This window comes from Macrosteles quadrilineatus, unplaced genomic scaffold, assembly GCF_028750875.1.
Source record: "Macrosteles quadrilineatus isolate MER2022 unplaced genomic scaffold, UCM_ALF_1.0 Scaffold_3__2_contigs__length_128488019, whole genome shotgun sequence".
Lineage (NCBI taxonomy): Eukaryota > Metazoa > Arthropoda > Insecta > Hemiptera > Cicadellidae > Macrosteles > Macrosteles quadrilineatus.
In genome coordinates, this window is record NW_026542596.1 from 80374148 (window position 1) to 80394595 (window position 20448).

A 20448-nucleotide genomic window follows, 5' to 3' on the forward strand; every position below is an offset into this window, starting at 1 on the left:
AACAAATTATAATGTCATGGATTAATATCTAGCTTGCCAATGTGTTTAGTTTGTATTTTAAGTTCAAAGTTTTACTCTATGGTCAAATTTTCACACTGTCGTCTGCAATTGCATCCATCTGTTTGATCTCGTTCTCGTTTCCTCGTTAGGATCTGTCAGTAAAATTGGTCTTAAACTGGATTCCTTCCAAATTTTATTTGATATCCGAAAACTGTTCGTTATAGAACTGCTAGTTTTATTTTATTCATGACATTTCGGTAAGACACTTATTCAACTATTCCATAACCATTAATACGTTCGTAAATAAGGGTTTATGGCACTATTAGATCCATTTTAGGTTACGATTTTCTTAGCCATTTAGGGTTTGTAAAAACTCCAATAATTTCAAACAATTTAAGGGCATAATATTTTTTTCGCTATAAGTATATTAGCAACTCCTATAATTTTACGTAATCTGTTCTTCAAGGAATGTTGAATGGAAATTGCATGCCCATAAGGATAAGGAGTAGGTAGCCTAAGTTATGAAGATGCACAACCAGGGGCCCATTTCATAATAAACTACAAGTTACAAGTTACAACTTGTAACTTGTAATTTCCATTAGATTTGCATTGGGCGATCAGCTGATTTACTAATAATATTAGTTTGTACTTTATTATGAAATGGGCCCCAGAGTGGCATTAATAAATCTCAAACGTGCAACAATTAATATTGATGTGGTGAAACTGTTTTTTTTAATCTCCTAAACAAGTGCTACATAGCCTACCAGGAAAACATTAATCAGGCAATGCCCTAGATTATGTTAGGCTATGTAGAGTTATACCAGTAATAAAGGAAATGTAGGTCAGTTAAGTTAAGGGGTACACTTCCATGTCTATTGGCACAAACTACCGAATGAGTAATATTGATTATTCGATTGTTTAATTCGATAGGATCATTAGGTTAGGTTAACCTTACCTAACTAACCAAACGATATATTGATCGATATTTTTATTCGGTTGTTTGTGCCAACAGATATGGAAGTGTACCCCAGTTAAGTCTTACTACAACTAACTTTTTAATGATTCAAATTTCAAGTCTTTTTTTAAGCGTATTATCAAGATATTATCTCGTGTAGGCCTACAGTTCCGCAGAAAACCTGCAATAGGCTATATTATCGGATGACATTTTTATTTGATAGGCCTAAAGGTTATAAAATATCCTAACAGATTTTATTTTCAATATTTTAATACAATTATATTGATAGTCTAGTATGGATCAATTATAATTTTTTAGCTAGGGCCTATTTGATCTTTAACGATAATAGCAAAGATGTTAAGTTGGGTACACTTCCATATCTGTTGGCACAACCGAATGAAAATATCGATCGATAAGTTATATCGTTTGGTTAGTTAAGGTAAACCTAACCTAACTAACCAAACGATATATCAAATTAAACAATCGAATAATCAATATTACTTACTCATCCGGTTGTTTGTGCCAACAGATATGGAAGTGTACCCGTTTAATTTTTTTCTGCATTGTATTCTAGTTAACTTTTCTTTTAATATAGTCTAGCCCGCAAATGGTAGGAAAAATTAACTTTTGTACTTAATGATTTTTTATTTTGATAGTACAGTACCTATTGACAATCCAAACGTCAATTTAATAAGTTAGTGCATCTTTTAACTGGTTTTAAGACTATAGACTTTTTATCATGGTTAAGTATTGTTTTGACCCATTATACGATTAGACTGTTATCAATTCATACTTTAATAGAATCTCAGTGAACCGTGAAGGAATAGGCATAGCTGTTTAACTTGTTTTATGTCATTCTATATGGAAAAGTGAGGCACTGTATTTTCAACAGTTCTGTATTATGTAAGTTGTAAATCCTAATTGTATTAAATCCATTTACAAAATGTGGTTTTCAGTTAAAATTGCATAATACTTATGGCGTTGCAGATTGTAATGGCTGCAAAAATGCCAGAGTTGAATTATTCCTGTGAGATATGCGGAGCTGACGGTTTGAGTGATGAGGAGATGAGAGTGCACATCGTCATGTGTCACTTGAAAGGTGCAGCGTCATGTCCTTTCTGTGACCTTGAAGATGTGACAGCTGATGAGATGTTGACACATGTAAACACTGCCCATCTGGATTACCTAACTCCGGAACAGGAACTTCTTACTTTTATCGATGACGATGATGACTCGGAGAGACACGAGGAAATGTCTAACTGGAGCGCCAGCATGAAACCTCACAACGGGCTGCCGAACAATATCAACAACAATAATAACTCGTATTGTGATTTGAAGTCTTTGGAAAAAGAAGGTGCCTCAGGATGGTCGCCGAGGAGGTCTCAACTAGCACTGAACCTCTCCAGCAGTTCGTCTGCTTCTCTAATGACACCGGGGCTTCAGAAGTGCCCCATGTGTAGTTATAGCAATGAAAACACATCACAGTTAGAAGAGCATATCAATAGGCAACACTTTGATCTCACTAGTCCCTCATTTCCAGTCGATACGCCATCAGGCTCTTTCAGTTGTCCGCTTTGTGCACAGAACTTCTTTAATGCTTCCGATCTTGAACTTCATGTCAATATTGAACATAAAGACATCCTTAGTCCTGGGAAGGTAAGATAGCCTATTCAAGTATTACGAGACAAATAAATGGCATATGTAAAAGTTGATAAACTTTTAAATTGTTGTAGAAGAAAAGCTTTTTTAACAAAAATAATAGAACCTCACTATCTCCTGTTTGCAAGAGATATATTTTAATTTTGAGTGTAGACTACACATTTAAGCCAAACTGTACAAAATTAGGCCAGTAAAAAGTTGTTCAAAGTTACAGTAGGCCCTAGGTAAAAATCTTTAAAATTGATCAACAACTCAAATCATGAACAGAACTCTCTTAGTTAACTAGGTTTGTAAGTTTGCTAGCTGCAATAGGCTACGATACTATATTTTTGCCGTGATTAAATCTCAAGATAACATAACTTCTTAATGGGATAAAGCATTAGCTTATTTAATAATTTAATGAATCAGATTTTTTAAAAGATAAAAGAGCTTAAATACCAAGTTTTGTAATGAAAGATCCCTTATTATAATCAAGGTTATAATGGAAGGTCAGATTAGTGGGGTTCTATTTAACTTACACCCTATTCAAAGCCAATAGGCCTGTAGCCTAGTAAAATATACCCTACTTTATGTTTTAAAACAAGGGAAATGCTCTAAGTAGATCTATAGTGTATTCTTACCACTTCGTATGTGTATTCAAGTAAATCCTTTGTAGAATACAGTAACGTGTTAGTAAATTAATTATTTTTCTAAAATTAGTTTCATGTGGTAGTAAGTACTTCATTATACATTTTAAATTCACTGCCGACATTTTGGATGAAAATACTCTAAGTAGAAAATTCAGCCAAGTGTCCCGTTATTTGTTTTTGTAGCAGATAGGCTACAAATTTTTCATAATCATGCATGATTTTTAACTTTATCTCGCCATAATCTAATTGCATGGTTGTCGTTGTCCGTTTGTGAATATTGCTTTGGTTCTGTGACGGTGTTGTTTTGAACCTTATAATTGTGTGTCAATGCCTTAAATCTTATTCATTTTCCTCCACTTTTTGTTTAAACTTTCCCAACTTTCATTTCACAGAAAGTTTCAAATTTTTTCTTTTTTTGATTTGTTGCCTTTTTAGTGTTAAGGAAGTTTCGCCTATTAAGATGACATTTGCAGGTGAGCTCAGACATTTCTGTTGAAAAAGCTACTGAAATGTGCCCAATTTGTTGTATGATGAATTTCAAATCGACAGAAGACTTAGGCGCTCACATTGAAGACCACTTTAACCAAAAAGGTATTAAAGACAAATGTTCATGCTACAATGTTCAATTTTCTTGTAGATGGCATTGCACTGTCCATTCTTTACTTTACAAGGCAATTTTGAAAGCTTGCTTCCAAATTAAAATGCACTTATTATATTTTTATTTCAGCTTAAAGCATTGGTTATACATTATGTCCATGTACTGTATCTTGAAAGCAACTCTAGCAATAATTTTACTAAAGCTTAATTACACTAGTTATTTCTTCAACGACGATAATATAGGTAAATTTTGTTAAATTTAAACAAAAATTATGACCACTATTGATTACATTTCTACATATTACAGTTCCTGGAATTAGAGAAAATCATACGCTTGTGTCCAACGTCATTATTGGGCTTTATATATAATTAAATATATATTTTTAAATAAGCTGCAGATTACGTGTGATATCAATACTTAGGGAGCGAGATGGTCTAGAGGTAGAGTGCGGAACTTTGGTCCCTGAGATCCCGGGTTCAAATCCCACCAGATTACCAATGGATTTTATCTAAGTGATAATGCCGCAACCCCTAGGTCTAGCCTGAAGTAATGTGAAAAACAATCTGAAGCTCATGTCTAGGACAAAAATAAGAAAAAGAGAATTCGTTACCGTACCTAATTTTTAGGATTATTTTGTTTAATTCTTTAGACAGTTTTCTTTAGTCCTGTTTAAAACTCCAGTTGTACAATCCTGATCTGAGATTTGGAACGTAGGTACCTTAAAGGTACCAGGTAACATTTGACTCTCAAAATAATTCCAGCTATGGTTGAATTTTGCGTTTTACTGAGTTTTTCAACTATTTTTTTCCAAAACATGATAGTCTAGAATAAAAGGTTACATTTCCTTACTGTCTTTGTATCACATAACTTTTGATTCATTTATGACATTTTCCACCTACCTGATTGAGGATTTATTTATTTAGAAGAAAGTTTAGTTAATTATTAAAAACATCACTTGACTCTTGAAAACTGTTTGAAGTATCCAAGAGTTAAATAATATTCCTGACAATGAAACCAATAGTATGGCAAAGCTAGCTACAATGGCATTTCATCAAACACTCATATTTTAATTTATTCTGAGTTTATAAAACCCCTAAAAAACAGTCATAAAGTGATGGATGAAAAATATATGTCTTAAATTAACTCCATTGTTTTTTGGAAGAAAAGTGAAACAAATGTGAAAAAACAAACAGGAAATAAAAACTTATACTTTATATTATACATTATATAATCAACTCATAGCTAACCTGCTCTTGTACATAATGATTTTATGAAAAGTTTGGGATCTATATTTTAATTACAGTAGACCTACCAATTATTATAATATTTAAAAATTATAATTGCTTTAGTCATTTGTTTATATACCTACGGTTGTAAAATTTGTAAAGATGATTTTTAAACTCAATACAATTAATTGATTAACACTTTTGCTACCACAGTAGTTCTAAATCTTTCATTCGTATGGACCAGCGACGCACATATGCGACAGCTGGTCACATTAAAATATTTGCATATTTGCATCGGTGTCCCAATGTTATTAAAACACTTATATCTTCGTAACAGTCTATTTGAAGGCCCTCAATTCTCTGCAGTGGTCTCACTTGGTCTGTGTATATGATGATTAGTGACGTCATATGCTGTTTTTTACCTTACTGGTGGTCTGCGTGTGCTGTTATAGTGATACCCGGTCTATGTGTAATTTAATAATTAATATTATAAAAATATTGACCTCGGTCCGTTGCAATGACCGCAGCGTTGCATATATGGGGCGATCTGTAGTGAACGTGTTAAATTGGCTTCAGCTGTTCCATAAGGATGGGAAATCTACTAAGGGAGTATTTTTATTCATGTTTATAGTTTACAATTAGTTGATTACTTTACTATGCAATTATATGACATTAACACAATTCACAACTTTCGTATTAAGCCCTACCTATACATTTGTTTTAAATTGTTGTAATTAATGTGTTTATCATATCCAACCCTAATCTTGTTATTATGTTAAATAGTGTAAATGTTGAAGGTAATTTGTTATGTCATTTTTCATGAAGTCTGCAAATTGACTAGAAATATCTGAAATTATTTTTGCTAACTCGCTTTATCATATGTTCATGAAAGTTCTTTGCATGTCACTATATATTAGATTAGAATGAATTACTTTATGTTTGGTTCTTGTGATTTTTAGTCAGATGGTATTACTTAACAAATCTGTATCCTACTAAAACATAAAAACATAACAATAAGTTCAATACAAAGATATAAAAACCATGTATAGGCCTAATCAATAAAAGTGTTCATTAAATCAATAAAACTTTACTTGACGTATTTATAAAATATATAGCAAATACACCATATTCGACACACATAGCTGCACTCTGGAAAGCTAGTAGCATTGAGCTATACCCCAGTGTTTACATACACGGGATTATTATCCTGAAAATGGGATTTTTAGACCATGAGTGGGATTAAAACGGGATGCAGGATAAAACGGGATTATTGGCTATGACGTCTATTTTTATTTTCTCTACTGAATTTTAGAGAAAAACTAACTCCAATTGATTAAACTACTGTAGCAAAATTTAATAACACTAGTGGCTTGTATAGAGGCAATAGCCCCTATATTATGGTAATTATTTTGTACAAATTATTAGTCTCATGGATTACCCTACCTTGAATTATCATTTAACATTTTTGTAAATTATGATATGTATAATAGTTATTACATACCTGCATAATGCATTTTGATGTCTGCTCTATTTAAAATAAAAATTCCAAAGCACATGCGGTGTGTTTATAATATAAACTTTCTAATCATAATTTACAACTATGGAACATTTTCCAATAAACAATCTTTAAGACTATTAATTAAATCTATATAGATTTCTTTAAATATAGACAAATTATCTTAGAAAAACACATAGAGATAATGTCATCATCGAAATTGTAAACTGCTAATTCTACGACAAAATCTCTCTGAAACAATTTGTTTTTTGTAGTACAGTATCCATTTCGGTCGATTACTTGGTCTTTATATGATTCTAGTACTATTTTAACATAATCTGGCCTCTTTACTTTTCTAAAAGCAACATATAGTTGACCATGGGTAAACACTGGTTTTTTTTAAATAAATGCCCACTTTTGTGAAGGTTTGTCCTTGTGCCAAAATTTTACCAAATCAAATCGTTCTTTGGTCCTACCCTGTGTAATGCACTCTCATTTAAAAGTGGTAATCTATACACAGGAATAAATTCATGTTCATCCGATGCTCATTTATTCTTCTTCCATTAACCCTCCGAGTGTCACGTGTTTTGGCCTTAATGTCAGCCTATTTTTTGCTCATTTGCAAGATTTTATTAAAACTGATCTGAGAAGCTTAAAAACAATGTTAATTATACTGTTCTATATACCATTTTGTTTGGAAAATCTTGGGCTTCAATATTATATATAAAACATAAGGAAGATTTTTTAAAAAAAATTTTTTTAGGTAAAAAAAATGTATAATTTCGAAAATTAAAAAAAAAAAATAAGTTTGCGCTCAATGAAATTGTATAAATTATAGGCCTATAAATATTTGAAAATAGCCACTTTGTTCTAAATTTTATGAGGATTACAAATATATAATAATATAAGGAAGTAGATTTGCAAATAAATAAGTTATGGGCAAAAAACAGATTTCAGTACATAGCGTTTAGCTAAGAATGCATAGCCCAACCATAGCTAGGAATCTGGCTGATAATTTACATCAATATCACTACCTACTTCTTCAGGATCATCAACCAGCACTTCAAAACCACTTAAATCTTCTTATAATGCACCACGTATATCACTACTTTTGATTTTTAACACTAAAACAATGATAAATGTAATAAAACACATCAGTCATCGGTCCGAGGGTAACCTAGCTGTTTACAAATACACGCACGTCAGCTCAGTCAGCTGTCTGCTACAATATTTTCGGAACTAAAATGAATAGTGCTTAGAGACAGACCTCTGGAGAAAGCTTAGAATATTACGGAAAGAAAGAACGATACCTAACTCAATCCAGTACAGTCCGATTCAGTTAGTCATAGAGCCTTCGCCGTAAACAGTGTTCGCGAGTCGCTGTAGCGACGCACGACACTATACAAAGTGCGTTACGCGTCGCTGCAGCGACGCATGACACTCGGAGGGTTAATATTGTGCCAAATCTGGTGCCTGTTGTTTTCATTTCGAGGAACAATAACTCTGCGTGGTAGTTTTTCGACATTATACATTACTGTGCAAAAAAACAATCCATTGTAAAGTATTAAGCTTAAAAGTATCAAATTGTTTACAGTTCAAAAGATTTGATCTAATTTTCACTTTGTGTTGTTTACTGCTTCACAAACAATTTTACAATAACAAAATAATAACATATGCACAGGTGTAGTTATAACTTTTTTTCAATTTATATAATCACAGCATTCACAGCTGTGTTTACACTAAATAAAAATACATAAAATTAGATTCCCATGCTATTTAAATGTAAATTATTTTATTCTGTTTCACCCTTTTGGCGCATAATTAAGAAAAATGAATAGTTTTCCCTCAAAATTCACGTCAAGACCTTTAAAATAAGACCCCTCCCATCCTTCTACGGCCATCCAGTCACTCACAATTTCTTTACAAAAATTTGACTTACGGAATTATATATATTGATTGTTCAAACTACTATTTAACATGATACATCAAATATAACACTCGGGATTGAACAAACAAATCATGCGGGATTAAAACGGGATTTCTCAACCCACGATTATTTTTTTGGTCCTGTGGATCCACTGCTACACATGGGAGCGGGCTCCTTGCTACGTAAGTCTTCAGGCTTCAACTGATTAATAGTGGTAGCACAAGGGAGAGTGGGGACTGAAACGATGTTGAATCGGTTCCTAGAAAGAAGTGCGGGAGATACAGTTACTCTTGAAACTGCCATAACACATACATTTATATATTAATACATTTTTTCTGGAGGAATCTGTTGTGGCATCTCTGAAGAGTGATGATTATGTTTTCCTTACATTACCAAAAATAAGAGTAAAATATAATTTGAGGCTGTAAACACTCCATAAGTGGTTCATGTTCTTTGTCCTGTTTTTTATGGCCACAGTGGTGGTTACAATATGGAAGTCTACTTCAGACTCCAAAGTCAATGTTAGTATTACCCAACATTTGTAACAGAGAGAAGACACACAAAAGAATATTGTGATTCTTTAACAGACTAGCCATGGATAATAAAACAAAAATCAAATGTATAAGTTAGTTTTATGACATTCTAGTTAATGAAATCAGCTACCGGTATGCAGAAGAATAAAACAAATATAATAAAATCGAAGTAAATGTAAATTATTTTAATCATTACTTAAATTACCATACCTTAATCAAGTAAATTAGTAAATCGTGTAAATATTGTGGTTTTCTGATTGTTACTACAGCGACTTCCAAAGAACTTCACGTTTGGACATAATTTCCAAAGTATGTCCAAGGCGATACTTTTGACATTCAAAGGGCAAGCCTTAGGAGATATAAACACAGGATAGCCCCATATTTGTCCCAGGTTTTTGGTGTACCTTTGTGTAAAATTTCAGCCTAGTCAAATCAGTAATTTTTATATTCATCTGAAACAAACACACAGACTTATAACCTCCTCTTTTGAAAAATAAAACTACATTAACAAACAACTTAAAATCATTTACCGTATTTCTTGATGTTTATAATTTAGGGCACTGCTCAATGAACACAAAAATTTTCCAAGATAAAATATGTTAAAACTATACAATTAAATAAAAGGAAAACCAAACTTGGATTCAGTCATGAGTAATTGATTCATTAATCATTACTTGTCTGAAACTCCTCATTGTAGCTCAATCTAGATGATAGTGTTTTAGAATGATAAAATTTGTCAAAAGAGTTTAGAGTTGTGTATTGAAGTGGTGATCAAAGCAAGTCAAAGCATTTGAAGTGGTTAACTATAAATTTCAGAGCAATATAATAAACAAGGCTTTGCAATGAATCCACTATAGGGCTTGGTGTATCAACTGCATTAGCTCATAATGATTGTCGTGTTGAACTATATGGAACCTTGTTTGGTTACATAATCTTTTATAAACGAGAATCTGTGTTGCAATTCCAAACTTTTAATGAGAATAATCTAACCTATATTCCCTGTAGTATCAGTTTATGGAAATGTATTTTTGGCTACACTATAATGTAGTGTTACAAAAGCCATGTTATGTTTCAGTCATGTCGCCGCTCAGCCCAGACGTCTCGTGTGATCGAATGCTCGCCAGGGAGATGGAGAAAAGAGACAAAGAGATCAGGAGGTTGAGAGAACAACATGAGTTTGAGCTACTTAGGGTGAGTGTTTGCTTTAAAGTGTGTCGTTGTCTCGCAAAATATAATTTTGTTTTAATTGTTTATTTTTGTACCAGTAATTTTATTCAAATGAAGCATAAGTATTGGAGTTCTTATAACCTCATCCACTGTGATTATGTCATTTAATTTATTTATTGGATTGGTGTTTATAAATCTAGCTTTATTTAAATTTAAACTATGGCCTATAAGAATAAGTTTTATAATTGTGTGATCACCTTTAAAAATCTTTGTTTCCCTAATCTTTGAGGCCCTTGAACAATTCCTTGGATTGTTTTTTTTTTTTTTTTTTTTTTTTTGAGGTAGCTGGTACAGTACAAGGGTTAACTGTACTGATAAAAAAGTAGTGGCAAATAGAAGGATCCGAACCAGGACAACGCTGGCTTGGGCCCTAAGTCTGTGGTGCTACCAACTGAGCCACCGACTCACCAATAATAATTATTTTCAAATGTTAGGCCTATATATTGCAGTTACAAGCAAAAAATATTAAGCTGTCATCAGTCGAAAAATTTGAAAATTCAGAAGGCAATATTTGCAAAATTACCTCCTAGAAAACAATTTGAATAATGAAAAAAAAACAATTTTTTAACCCTTTTAACAGTTTAATCTGGTTGTTTTGATATTCCGTCTTGTTATCACTCGTAGTTTTTTTTTTCAACTCCAGCCAAAAATTTTGTGTTTCTAGGCGCAGTATGGGATGGATAACGAAGGAAACTTCCGGGAGCAGAGCCTCACCAACATGCAGCGAGCTGTGTACTCGGGGGAACTCTCAGTGGCCGACTACTACGAGAGACAAATAGAGTTACGGATGGCTGAGAGTAGCGGTGTTGATGATAGCAGCTCTTGCTCTAAAGGTACATATATCACTATCAAATGTTAGATTTGAGTTGAGAGTAAGAGTTAGAGTTGTTAAGAGTATGCTTGCCTCATCGTGGCTGTAAAATCAACATTTTTAATTTGACAGTGAAATAAAGTCATTAATATTCTAAGAACACATCATCAATGTAAGTGTTTTTATAATCTCACTCTCTTAAGATAAGTTTCAAATCCTTTACTTGTCACTGATCTAATAACAGTCAAAAACTAATGAGTTTGCTCTGTTTTAACTACATAGAAGTAAGGTACAGAGTAAACGTGCTTATGGGACGACATTGCGCTTTCAGTTTTGGTGTGCCTGAAATTGATAATTGATAATATACTTGTGACAAGCAAGCTGGAGCCCAAACGGTGAGCACTGTGTGGAAATTCCTATTACACAGGGCACAAGGTCTTCCTCCTCTGTGAGCGCTGTAGTTCATGACGAAGGGGTTGGTGTTGGACTTTGCCCTAGACACCAGCGACCAGTGCTAGACACCATTTAGGTGTATCATCAAGTGTTTCTTCTCTATCGCTAAACACCTAACATAATAGGCATCATCATAGCCTCCTCTAATACAAGGCAGCAGTTAAGCAATAAATTAATACTGACTACTGTATGAAGTAAACCCATTCTACTCACTACCCTGTTGTAACAGAAATTTAATTTTGATGATGCTTCAATACTATTTGTATGTTGCAGACATAGTTCCTCAGGTGTACGCTATCAGTAGCGGCTGCCCCAACGTTGCCCACACTCTCATGTGTACCACGGTCGACCACTACGCCTCCACCTACGGGGACAAGGGCTGGGGCTGCGGATACAGGTAGGCTAGTACAAGGTGGCATATGCTGACTAGCAAATTAATCTGAGTGGAGAAGATAAAATATACAATCAAAACATTAAAAAAGTTAATGATTTCTCTATCTGATCTTAAACTGTTTTTAATTGTTCCAAGATGCCTTCCATCTCTCATTGTGTATTGTGTGTAGGAACATGCAGATGATGTTGTCCTCACTACTGCAGCACACAGGCTACAATGAGCAGCTGTACAAGCAGTGGGCCATGGTGGGGGCTGTGAGAGGAGAGATGCCGTCACACAGTGCCATGCCTTCCATCTGTCATTGTTTGTTGTGTGTAGGAACATGCAGATGATGTTGTCCTCACTACTGCAGCACACAGGCTACAATGAGCAGCTGTACAAGCAGTGGGCCATGGTGGGGGCTGTGAGAGGAGAGATGCCGTCACGCAGTGCCATGCCTTCCATCTGTCATTGTTTGTTGTGTGTAGGAACATGCAGATGATGTTGTCCTCACTACTGCAGCACACAGGCTACAATGAGCAGCTGTACAAGCAGTGGGCCATGGTGGGGGCTGTGAGAGGAGAGATGCCGTCACGCAGTGCCATGCCTTCCATCTGTCATTGTTTGTTGTGTGTAGGAACATGCAGATGATGTTGTCCTCACTACTGCAGCACACAGGCTACAATGAGCAGCTGTACAAGCAGTGGGCCATGGTGGGGGCTGTGAGAGGAGAGATGCCGTCACGCAGTGCCATGCCTTCCATCTGTCATTGTTTGTTGTGTGTAGGAACATGCAGATGATGTTGTCCTCACTACTGCAGCACACAGGCTACAATGAGCAGCTGTACAAGCAGTGGGCCGTGGCAGGGGCTGTGAGAGGAGAGATGCCGTCACGCAGTGCCATGCCTTCCATCTGTCATTGTTTGTTGTGTGTAGGAACATGCAGATGATGTTGTCCTCACTACTGCAGCACACAGGCTACAATGAGCAGCTGTACAAGCAGTGGGCCATGGTGGGGGCTGTGAGAGGAGAGATGCCGTCACGCAGTGCCATGCCTTCCATCTGTCATTGTTTGTTGTGTGTAGGAACATGCAGATGATGTTGTCCTCACTACTGCAGCACACAGGCTACAATGAGCAGCTGTACAAGCAGTGGGCCATGGTGGGGGCTGTGAGAGGAGAGATGCCGTCACGCAGTGCCATGCCTTCCATCTGTCATTGTTTGTTGTGTGTAGGAACATGCAGATGATGTTGTCCTCACTACTGCAGCACACAGGCTACAATGAGCAGCTGTACAAGCAGTGGGCCGTGGCGGGCGCTGTGAGAGGAGAGATGCCGTCACGCAGTGCCATGCCTTCCATTTCCCGATTGCAACATCACATTGAGTGGGCGTGGCACCAAGGCTTTGACTTGCAGGTTAGGAGAGAGAGTGATAATATTCTGGCCCCTTATCCTGGTCGTGTTATTGGCTCCCGAAAGATTACTATCATACGCTATTATCTTTTGAATGCCTCAGTCATAAGGTGTTACTTTCGGGTATTAGAAGAATAAAGTAGTGAAAATATTTTAAATTTAGTTAACATAATTTACTTTTTCCCCTGACATGGGAATTCTTAATGATTTCTTTATAAATTTATTTTTTAGGTTATTATCACTTAGGCCCGCCGCACATTGGAGCGAGGCGAGGCGCGGCTGATTCTGTAATACACGTGTTTAAATGGAACACCGCACATTGAGCAGAGGATGCACGCAGCCTGGAGCCTCTGTTAGGCCTCCCCGGCGTTGTAGTTGGAATACAGTTTTCCTGCACCTTGCTCACGCCTGCGTTGGGTTTCTAGTGTTTTGTGAGTGAAATATGTAGCATTTAATTCAGATGAATGTTGCTGAGCATTGCATTCCTTTCCAAATGTCACTTTCAGTCAACTTATGGAAATCGTCAAACTGTTGTTTGTTCACACGTGAAAATATTCTCTAAAAGACCGGTCTGGTAGTTCAGTAGTTAAAAAATACTCTCCGTGGCTTGATAATTTTTTCGTGTACGGTAATCACATTTATCAAAACAGTTTTAATTTTTTTGGATAGCGAATAGAGTAAAACTAAATTTTAAACTAACAATCAGAATCAACAAAGGTCCGAAAAATCTTCCTCCTACTCGCGACTGAAGGACCAAAGCTAGGAAACCTCTGTCCCGCCTCGCTTCAATGTGCGGTGACACGAAAAAGTCTTCGCTCCAGCCTGCACCTCGCCTCGCTTCAATGTGCGGCGGGCCTTAAGGTCTGTTGTGGAATATGTATTTCACAACACAATATGTGTACTTATTTAATCAAAATCTTTGTCCTTTCTAAATACTACAGTAGTGTGAAAAGAAGCAAAGCAAATGTATTGTGCAATCCTTACTAAGCTCACTAATGCCATCAAGTTTCACCCAAGCCAGAGACTGTTTATTTAATTTTATTGGCTCCCCCCAATGTCTAAGCCACACATTATTAAGCTTATTGGGTGGACTGATGCTTCTAGGTGTTGAGATTGCATCGGCAAAAACCTCAAATAAACAAACCCAACATGTTTGCACAAGTACATAAATCAAACCTGTGCATATATAAAAACCTTAGTGCATACACTTGTCACTGCGCCCTGGCCAATTGAACCACCATGCCACAGTCATCCGACTGCTACTATAAACGACACTTGTGAGATTCGACAAACTATTGAAGTGACGGTTGGTTATTAGACAGCCTCCTCGCCGCACAATATTTTGCAAACCATCTTGAATACAAATAATAAAATATATAAGATACTGTCAACTATTAATTAATTTAATTTTAGTTTAGCAAAAAAAAAAAAAAAAATACTTAGAAATTTTTGCATTCTGTTGGTTTGACAAGTTGACAGTGATATTATTAAATTCCAAAGAAATTTATAGAATGTCAACTTAAATTATCAGTGGAATGTTTGGGACATTCAAAGAACTGTGTTGATTGCTGATTTAACTTCAATTTATATAAAAAATATACATATTGTATATATTTTCATTAACATGATGGTGCAGACAAACTTTGTATGGTTTTTGCACCTATTGTGTAGCATACATGTATCAATTTTTGTTCAATAAATAAATTGATTGATACAAACGAACATAAAAACACATTTATTCTATCCACTTAAGACATACTATGTTTCTGCATCATCTTTTATGCCTTCTTGATTTTTTCTAGAAAACTACTAATGGCTAGCAATTTAAATTGTGACATTCATTTTCCATCAATCAGAATTTACTTTACCCACGTTAGCCTCTAACAGAAGAGCAGCGAGTGGCTGATTGTAAATCTGACGTGCTTGTTACAGGGCTGCGACCAGCTCGGAGGCAAATTGTCAAACACTCGTAAGTGGATTGGAGCTACAGAAGTTGTCACTGTTTTATCATCTTTAAGAATAAGGTAATGAAAACAACCTTTCATTATATTTATGCATTTTTTTAAATTTTCAATTCAGGCTATGTATACACGTAGGTGTATTTCACTATTTCTAATGTGTGATCACGTTACTCACTAACCACTACCAGTTAAATATATTTAGTGTTTATATATTTTTAACACTGTTGTACGAATGGCATGTAGATCTTCCATAGTAATGCATTTTGATAACTTAAGAATATCATTGTTAAAAGCTTGATTTGATTAGGTTCAGAATAAACATAGCCAGTGGCGGCGATTGACCTTTAGACGTCAGGGGTGAAAACCACCCAATTGCATGAAGTTACATTAAGCATAAAGATCACAATAATTTATTGATCTTTTCCTCTTAAAATGGGGTGCGCAACCAACCCCTCAATCATTGCCACTGGATATGGAAAGGAATATCTCAATCTCCATCCTCAAATGAAATGAAATGAAATGCTCAAAGAAATTAACACAACATAAATAGTTCAGTGGTCTCATTATTACTAAAATTAATAGGATGAGTTTAAACTTGTCTTAAAATCTTTAAGGTTAGTTTTGTTTAAGGAAAGGCTCTAGGCCAGGATTTTAAATGGTAGAAAAAGGAGGATAGCAGCTAGCTTACCTTGAAAGTGTGGGTAGGCCATAGAACAAGTAGAAAAATATATTGCACACAATATTTCGTCCCCTAAGGGACTTTGTCAAGTGTAGAGAGAGTTTATAAATTACAAGATGGCTGCTGTCATGGCTGATGGCTGTTGTCTTAAAATCTGTATTTTCAAAATATATTCTGTCGTTTCCAGATGCCAGTTGGTAGACTTCCATAGACCTACAAGTGCCAACGGCAGTCACCCGGAACTGTTCAACTGGGTGCGGCAATACTTCGAGGCTCATGATGACTTTAAGCCTCCTCTTTACTTACAACACCAAGGTAAGAAAAAATAATTCCGCCCTTTTATTTGGTAATTTTTAACCCATCCAAATCAAATATCTTGAGAAAATTTACATCTTTGTAACGTTTTATTGTTTTATTCATAATTAAAATTTGATCTGAGTTTTCCAAAAAGTTAATACTCAAATTTTGAAGAGTATGACAACTAAAAATTGCAAAAAAATTGTTCCTTACCAGTCAACTTGGGATATGCTTCGCATTCTTTTTCAGAGTAAAACACAATCACACTAGAGTCTAAAGCAATTGTGATCCAGCCCTGTTTGGATTACCAAATCGTTAAGAATAGTCGGATATGCAGTAAAATTGCATGCAAAAATAAAGTTATGTATTTTAATCCAAACAGACACATAGCAATGACAGAATTGTTATTTACACTTAACTAATTATAACTTATTTACACTCCAAAAAAGATTAACTTCGCCTCATAAATTAACAAATTTTGTCTTTCATTTCATTTAGTTAAAAATATTGTCATTAAATTTTAACAACGAAAAAATTTCCCCTTTCAAGCTCTTTTGGTTTAAGTCTCAAAACACTTACAGTTTATTTTGTGCGGTATTTCTTGTTATACAAACAATTACATGTATAAAAGGAAGTAGCATACAAATGTTATTTGTGAACACTCTGTACACTTGACATACCCTAGGGGACAAAATATTGTGTGTTCCATAGCCTACCTGCAATTCTTCCAAGGAAAGCTAGCCTCTTATCCCCTTTATTTACAATTCAAAACAAAATATGTTTTAACACGCAGGGAAACTTTAGTTTCAAAGCCATTGACCCCTCATACATAACCAATTATGATCACAGGTCACAGTCGGACCATCATCGGTGTGGAAGTGCTGCGGGACGAGACGGTGATACTGCTAGTGCTAGACCCGAGCCACACTCCGCAGCAGATGAGCGAGCTGCGAGCCACCAACACTGCGGTGTCAGCTATGCGGCTCATACGACGCTCGCTGGCCAACATGAAGGCCCGTCACTACCAGGTGGTGGCCGTGTGCGGCATCATGGACACCGACACAGAGTACCAGGTAGGTCGACACTTCTCAAGTCAAATAATCTTATCCATGAGCACATATAAATGTATATTGAATGGTGTAAACTAAAAACTGTTTGTCTATGGTTAGAACTAGATGCCCCCTTCCTATAATATATTTTTAGCTGGTCTTAGAATATAAAAAAATGTTTTATAGAATTTTATGACGTCAGGTAGGCCTAATCCTGCTATCCTCACAAAAATTGTGAATAATTTAAATAAATTTGTCTAAACTAAACTAAATCTAGACTGGCTGTCTTACATAAACAAATTACAAAATAGCTTTCTTCTGCTATATTTCCTCCCAAAACAACTTTGTTTTTTATTTTTTTTTATTTAAGCCCGGGAAATGGATGTACAGTAGAACTCCGATTATCCGAATCAATAGGGACCAGACCCCATTCGGATAATCAAATATTCGGATAATCGGAGTTTTACCGGAATTCCGGGAATTTCAAAGATAAATCCTAATTTTCGGTACTAAGTGAACTTTTAATTAATAATAAATTAAATCAGGACATTTTTACAGTTTACAATGCTCTTAGAACAAGTGTTCTATACATGTTATTAAGTTAATAGTTTAGCCAGTGTGTAATTTTGGTGTTCCATCAAAGTCCAAAATTACTCACTGGCTAAATGTGTTTAATAACAATTCTTTGATATTTTGCAAAACTTATTACTATTGCTTTACGTTTTTAAAATTGTTGAAGTAAGCGATTCGGATAATCGGAGATTCGGTTAATTGGAGTTCGGATAATTGGAGTTCTACTGTATGTTTTTATGTTATCAACTGCTTATGTTATTGTGATTGCAATAATGTTATATTTATGTTTAAATATTCAGTTGGAAATTTTTCACTTTTTAAAGATTATATTGTTGACAGTAAATATAAAAATATATTTTAAGCACTTTGTCATAGTTGTATATATGTATTTAAAGCCTATATTTGACTCTATTCAATACATGTTATTTTGTGTATAACGGATAAAGAATTATTTGATTTGAACTTTTTAAGCCTTGCGTAATAAAACTCAATAACAATTATTTTTTATTAATGTCCCTTGCATTTTTTGTGTAGGTAAATTCTTTCCACATCTAGGCCTAATATAATTCTTGAGTTACGTTTTAACTAGTTGCTTACAAGTTTACATACCAACATTTTTTTAACCCTCCAAGTGTCTAGTTTTGGTCTGAATGTTCGCCCATTTATTGCGCAATCGCAGGGTTTTATTAAAATGTATCTTAGAAACTTAAAAACAATGTAAAGTATACTGTTTTATATATAATTTTGTTTGGAAAATTATGGGCTTCAATGAAACATATAAAACATTACAAAAAAAATGTTCAACAATTTTTGTGGGGTTAACATTTCTCAAAAATTATAAAATAAATGAAAAAAATGTATGTTTGCGCTCAATAAATTGTTATAATATATAGGTCTGAAAATATTTTAAAAAAGCCACTTTGTTCAGAATTTTATGAGGATTCCAATAATATAATAATATAAGGAAGTAGGTTTGCAAATAAATAAGTTATGGGCAAAAAACAGATTTCGGTACATAGCGTTTAGCTAAGAATGCATAGCCTAACCATAGCTAGGAATCTGGCTGATAATTTACATCAATATCACCTTATCTTCTTGTTTAGTTGAGTTAATGAAATAAAATGCTCATAAAACACCCTAAACACATCAAAATCATACATACCTAAAAATTAAGTTTACAAAATTAAATAAAAAAATATAAATTTGGTATTTAATCACCCCCCCCCCCTTTACCCGCCTCTTTTGGAAAACATTACTGATGTTAACTTGAAAAACTGTTTATAACTTAGTCGGTAGTCCAATACCCGGATCTGACCATCACCAATTTTAAAACATGTGTTTCAAACTCCGATGTAAACGTGGCTCACTGATGTTCTTCTTTCAGCAAAGTAAAGTGCTTAGATCTATGAGAGTACCTCAAGAGCGATGATGGAGCTAGCGGAACGTCAGAGCTACCTCAGATTCACGGATCTTCTCTAGAAGACGGAACAGAAACCAAGATTCTCCGCTTGACCTCGCCCAGGGATTGACCCTTGTTAGACATGCTTACTATGCAAGCAGGCTTACTTACTTTCTAGTCACTTAATTAGACGAGATTATCTCTTAAGTACGTTTGCATCAAATCATTACAATTTTGCACCTTTGTTCATTATATTGTGAGTTGAATCGCAAGTCGTCTTTTTGTAACCCACCTCCTTTATTGTAAAAATTCTGCCTGTATTACGAGGAAATGTTTTAGGAGAGAAAAATAGAAGCTATAGAATAAACAAAGGAAAATGTTGGGTTAGGTTCATCTCAAAACATTTTGTGAGAATCTAGTTTAAAAATGGTATTAGGCTACTATTAATTAACTTTTAATTTTGTTGGTTTTTGATTATGCATGTAAAAAGGATTTTCACACATTATACTTTTAGAATATAAAATAAATTATACCGTATATCTAAGAGATAATTTTTTTAACCATACTGTAATATTTGCTTCAGAATGTCTGGTCATGTGAAGACTAAAAGTGTTTTGCAGGTTGAAGGTAATATGCAATCATTTCAGACCTTTTGGAGGAAATAAGATACTGATTCAGACAAAGCATCTACTTTACTAAAACCTCTTTCTAAAGTTTCATAGCTATTAAGTGCAATGAATACAAAACATAAGAAGCACAATGCCTTTGTTAAAAATTCAGTCTGGGAATATTTGATAGTTCCCAAGGCGGCTGCTATGTAGACTAAAGCGAGTGTGTGGCCAAGTCAGCTGACTGAGTAAGACAAAGAATGGGCTTGGAGAGAAAGAGAGAGTGGCAAAATTCCAGTTTGAATATTCTCCATAAGCAATTCACTTCTTAAAAGGTTTGTATTCATTGATAAGTGGCAACAATATTGTCTTTATTGTTGTTGATGACCAACAATGAAACTAAAATTCAAAAATTGTACTACCCATGTTTAGTTCATAGGTTTTGAGATTTTTCAAAATAATTTATAATTTGTGGCTATAATTACAGTGAAGTGAAAATCGGCATTTGCAACTCGGCCAAAAAATATTTATTAACTGTGATTGTTGCCTAAGCGTTAAACTTATAAAACATGATCAAGGGTCTGC

At 34.7% G+C, this 20448-nt stretch overlaps 1 protein-coding gene across 1 annotated transcript; it reads left to right on the forward strand.

Moving 5' to 3' along the window:
- Positions 1-167: 167 nt before the first annotated feature.
- On the forward strand, positions 168-19794 carry LOC128990911 (zinc finger-containing ubiquitin peptidase 1-like). The gene is made up of 11 exons (XM_054413561.1): positions 168-257; positions 1943-2611; positions 3717-3834; positions 10098-10213; positions 10914-11082; positions 11787-11910; positions 13120-13300; positions 15230-15321; positions 16125-16252; positions 17084-17307; positions 19241-19794. The coding sequence occupies exons 2-11, from the start codon at positions 1949-1951 to the stop codon at positions 19283-19285; spliced, it is 1860 nt and encodes a 619-aa protein (XP_054269536.1). The 5' UTR covers positions 168-257; positions 1943-1948; the 3' UTR covers positions 19286-19794.
- Positions 19795-20448: the final 654 nt, after the last annotated feature.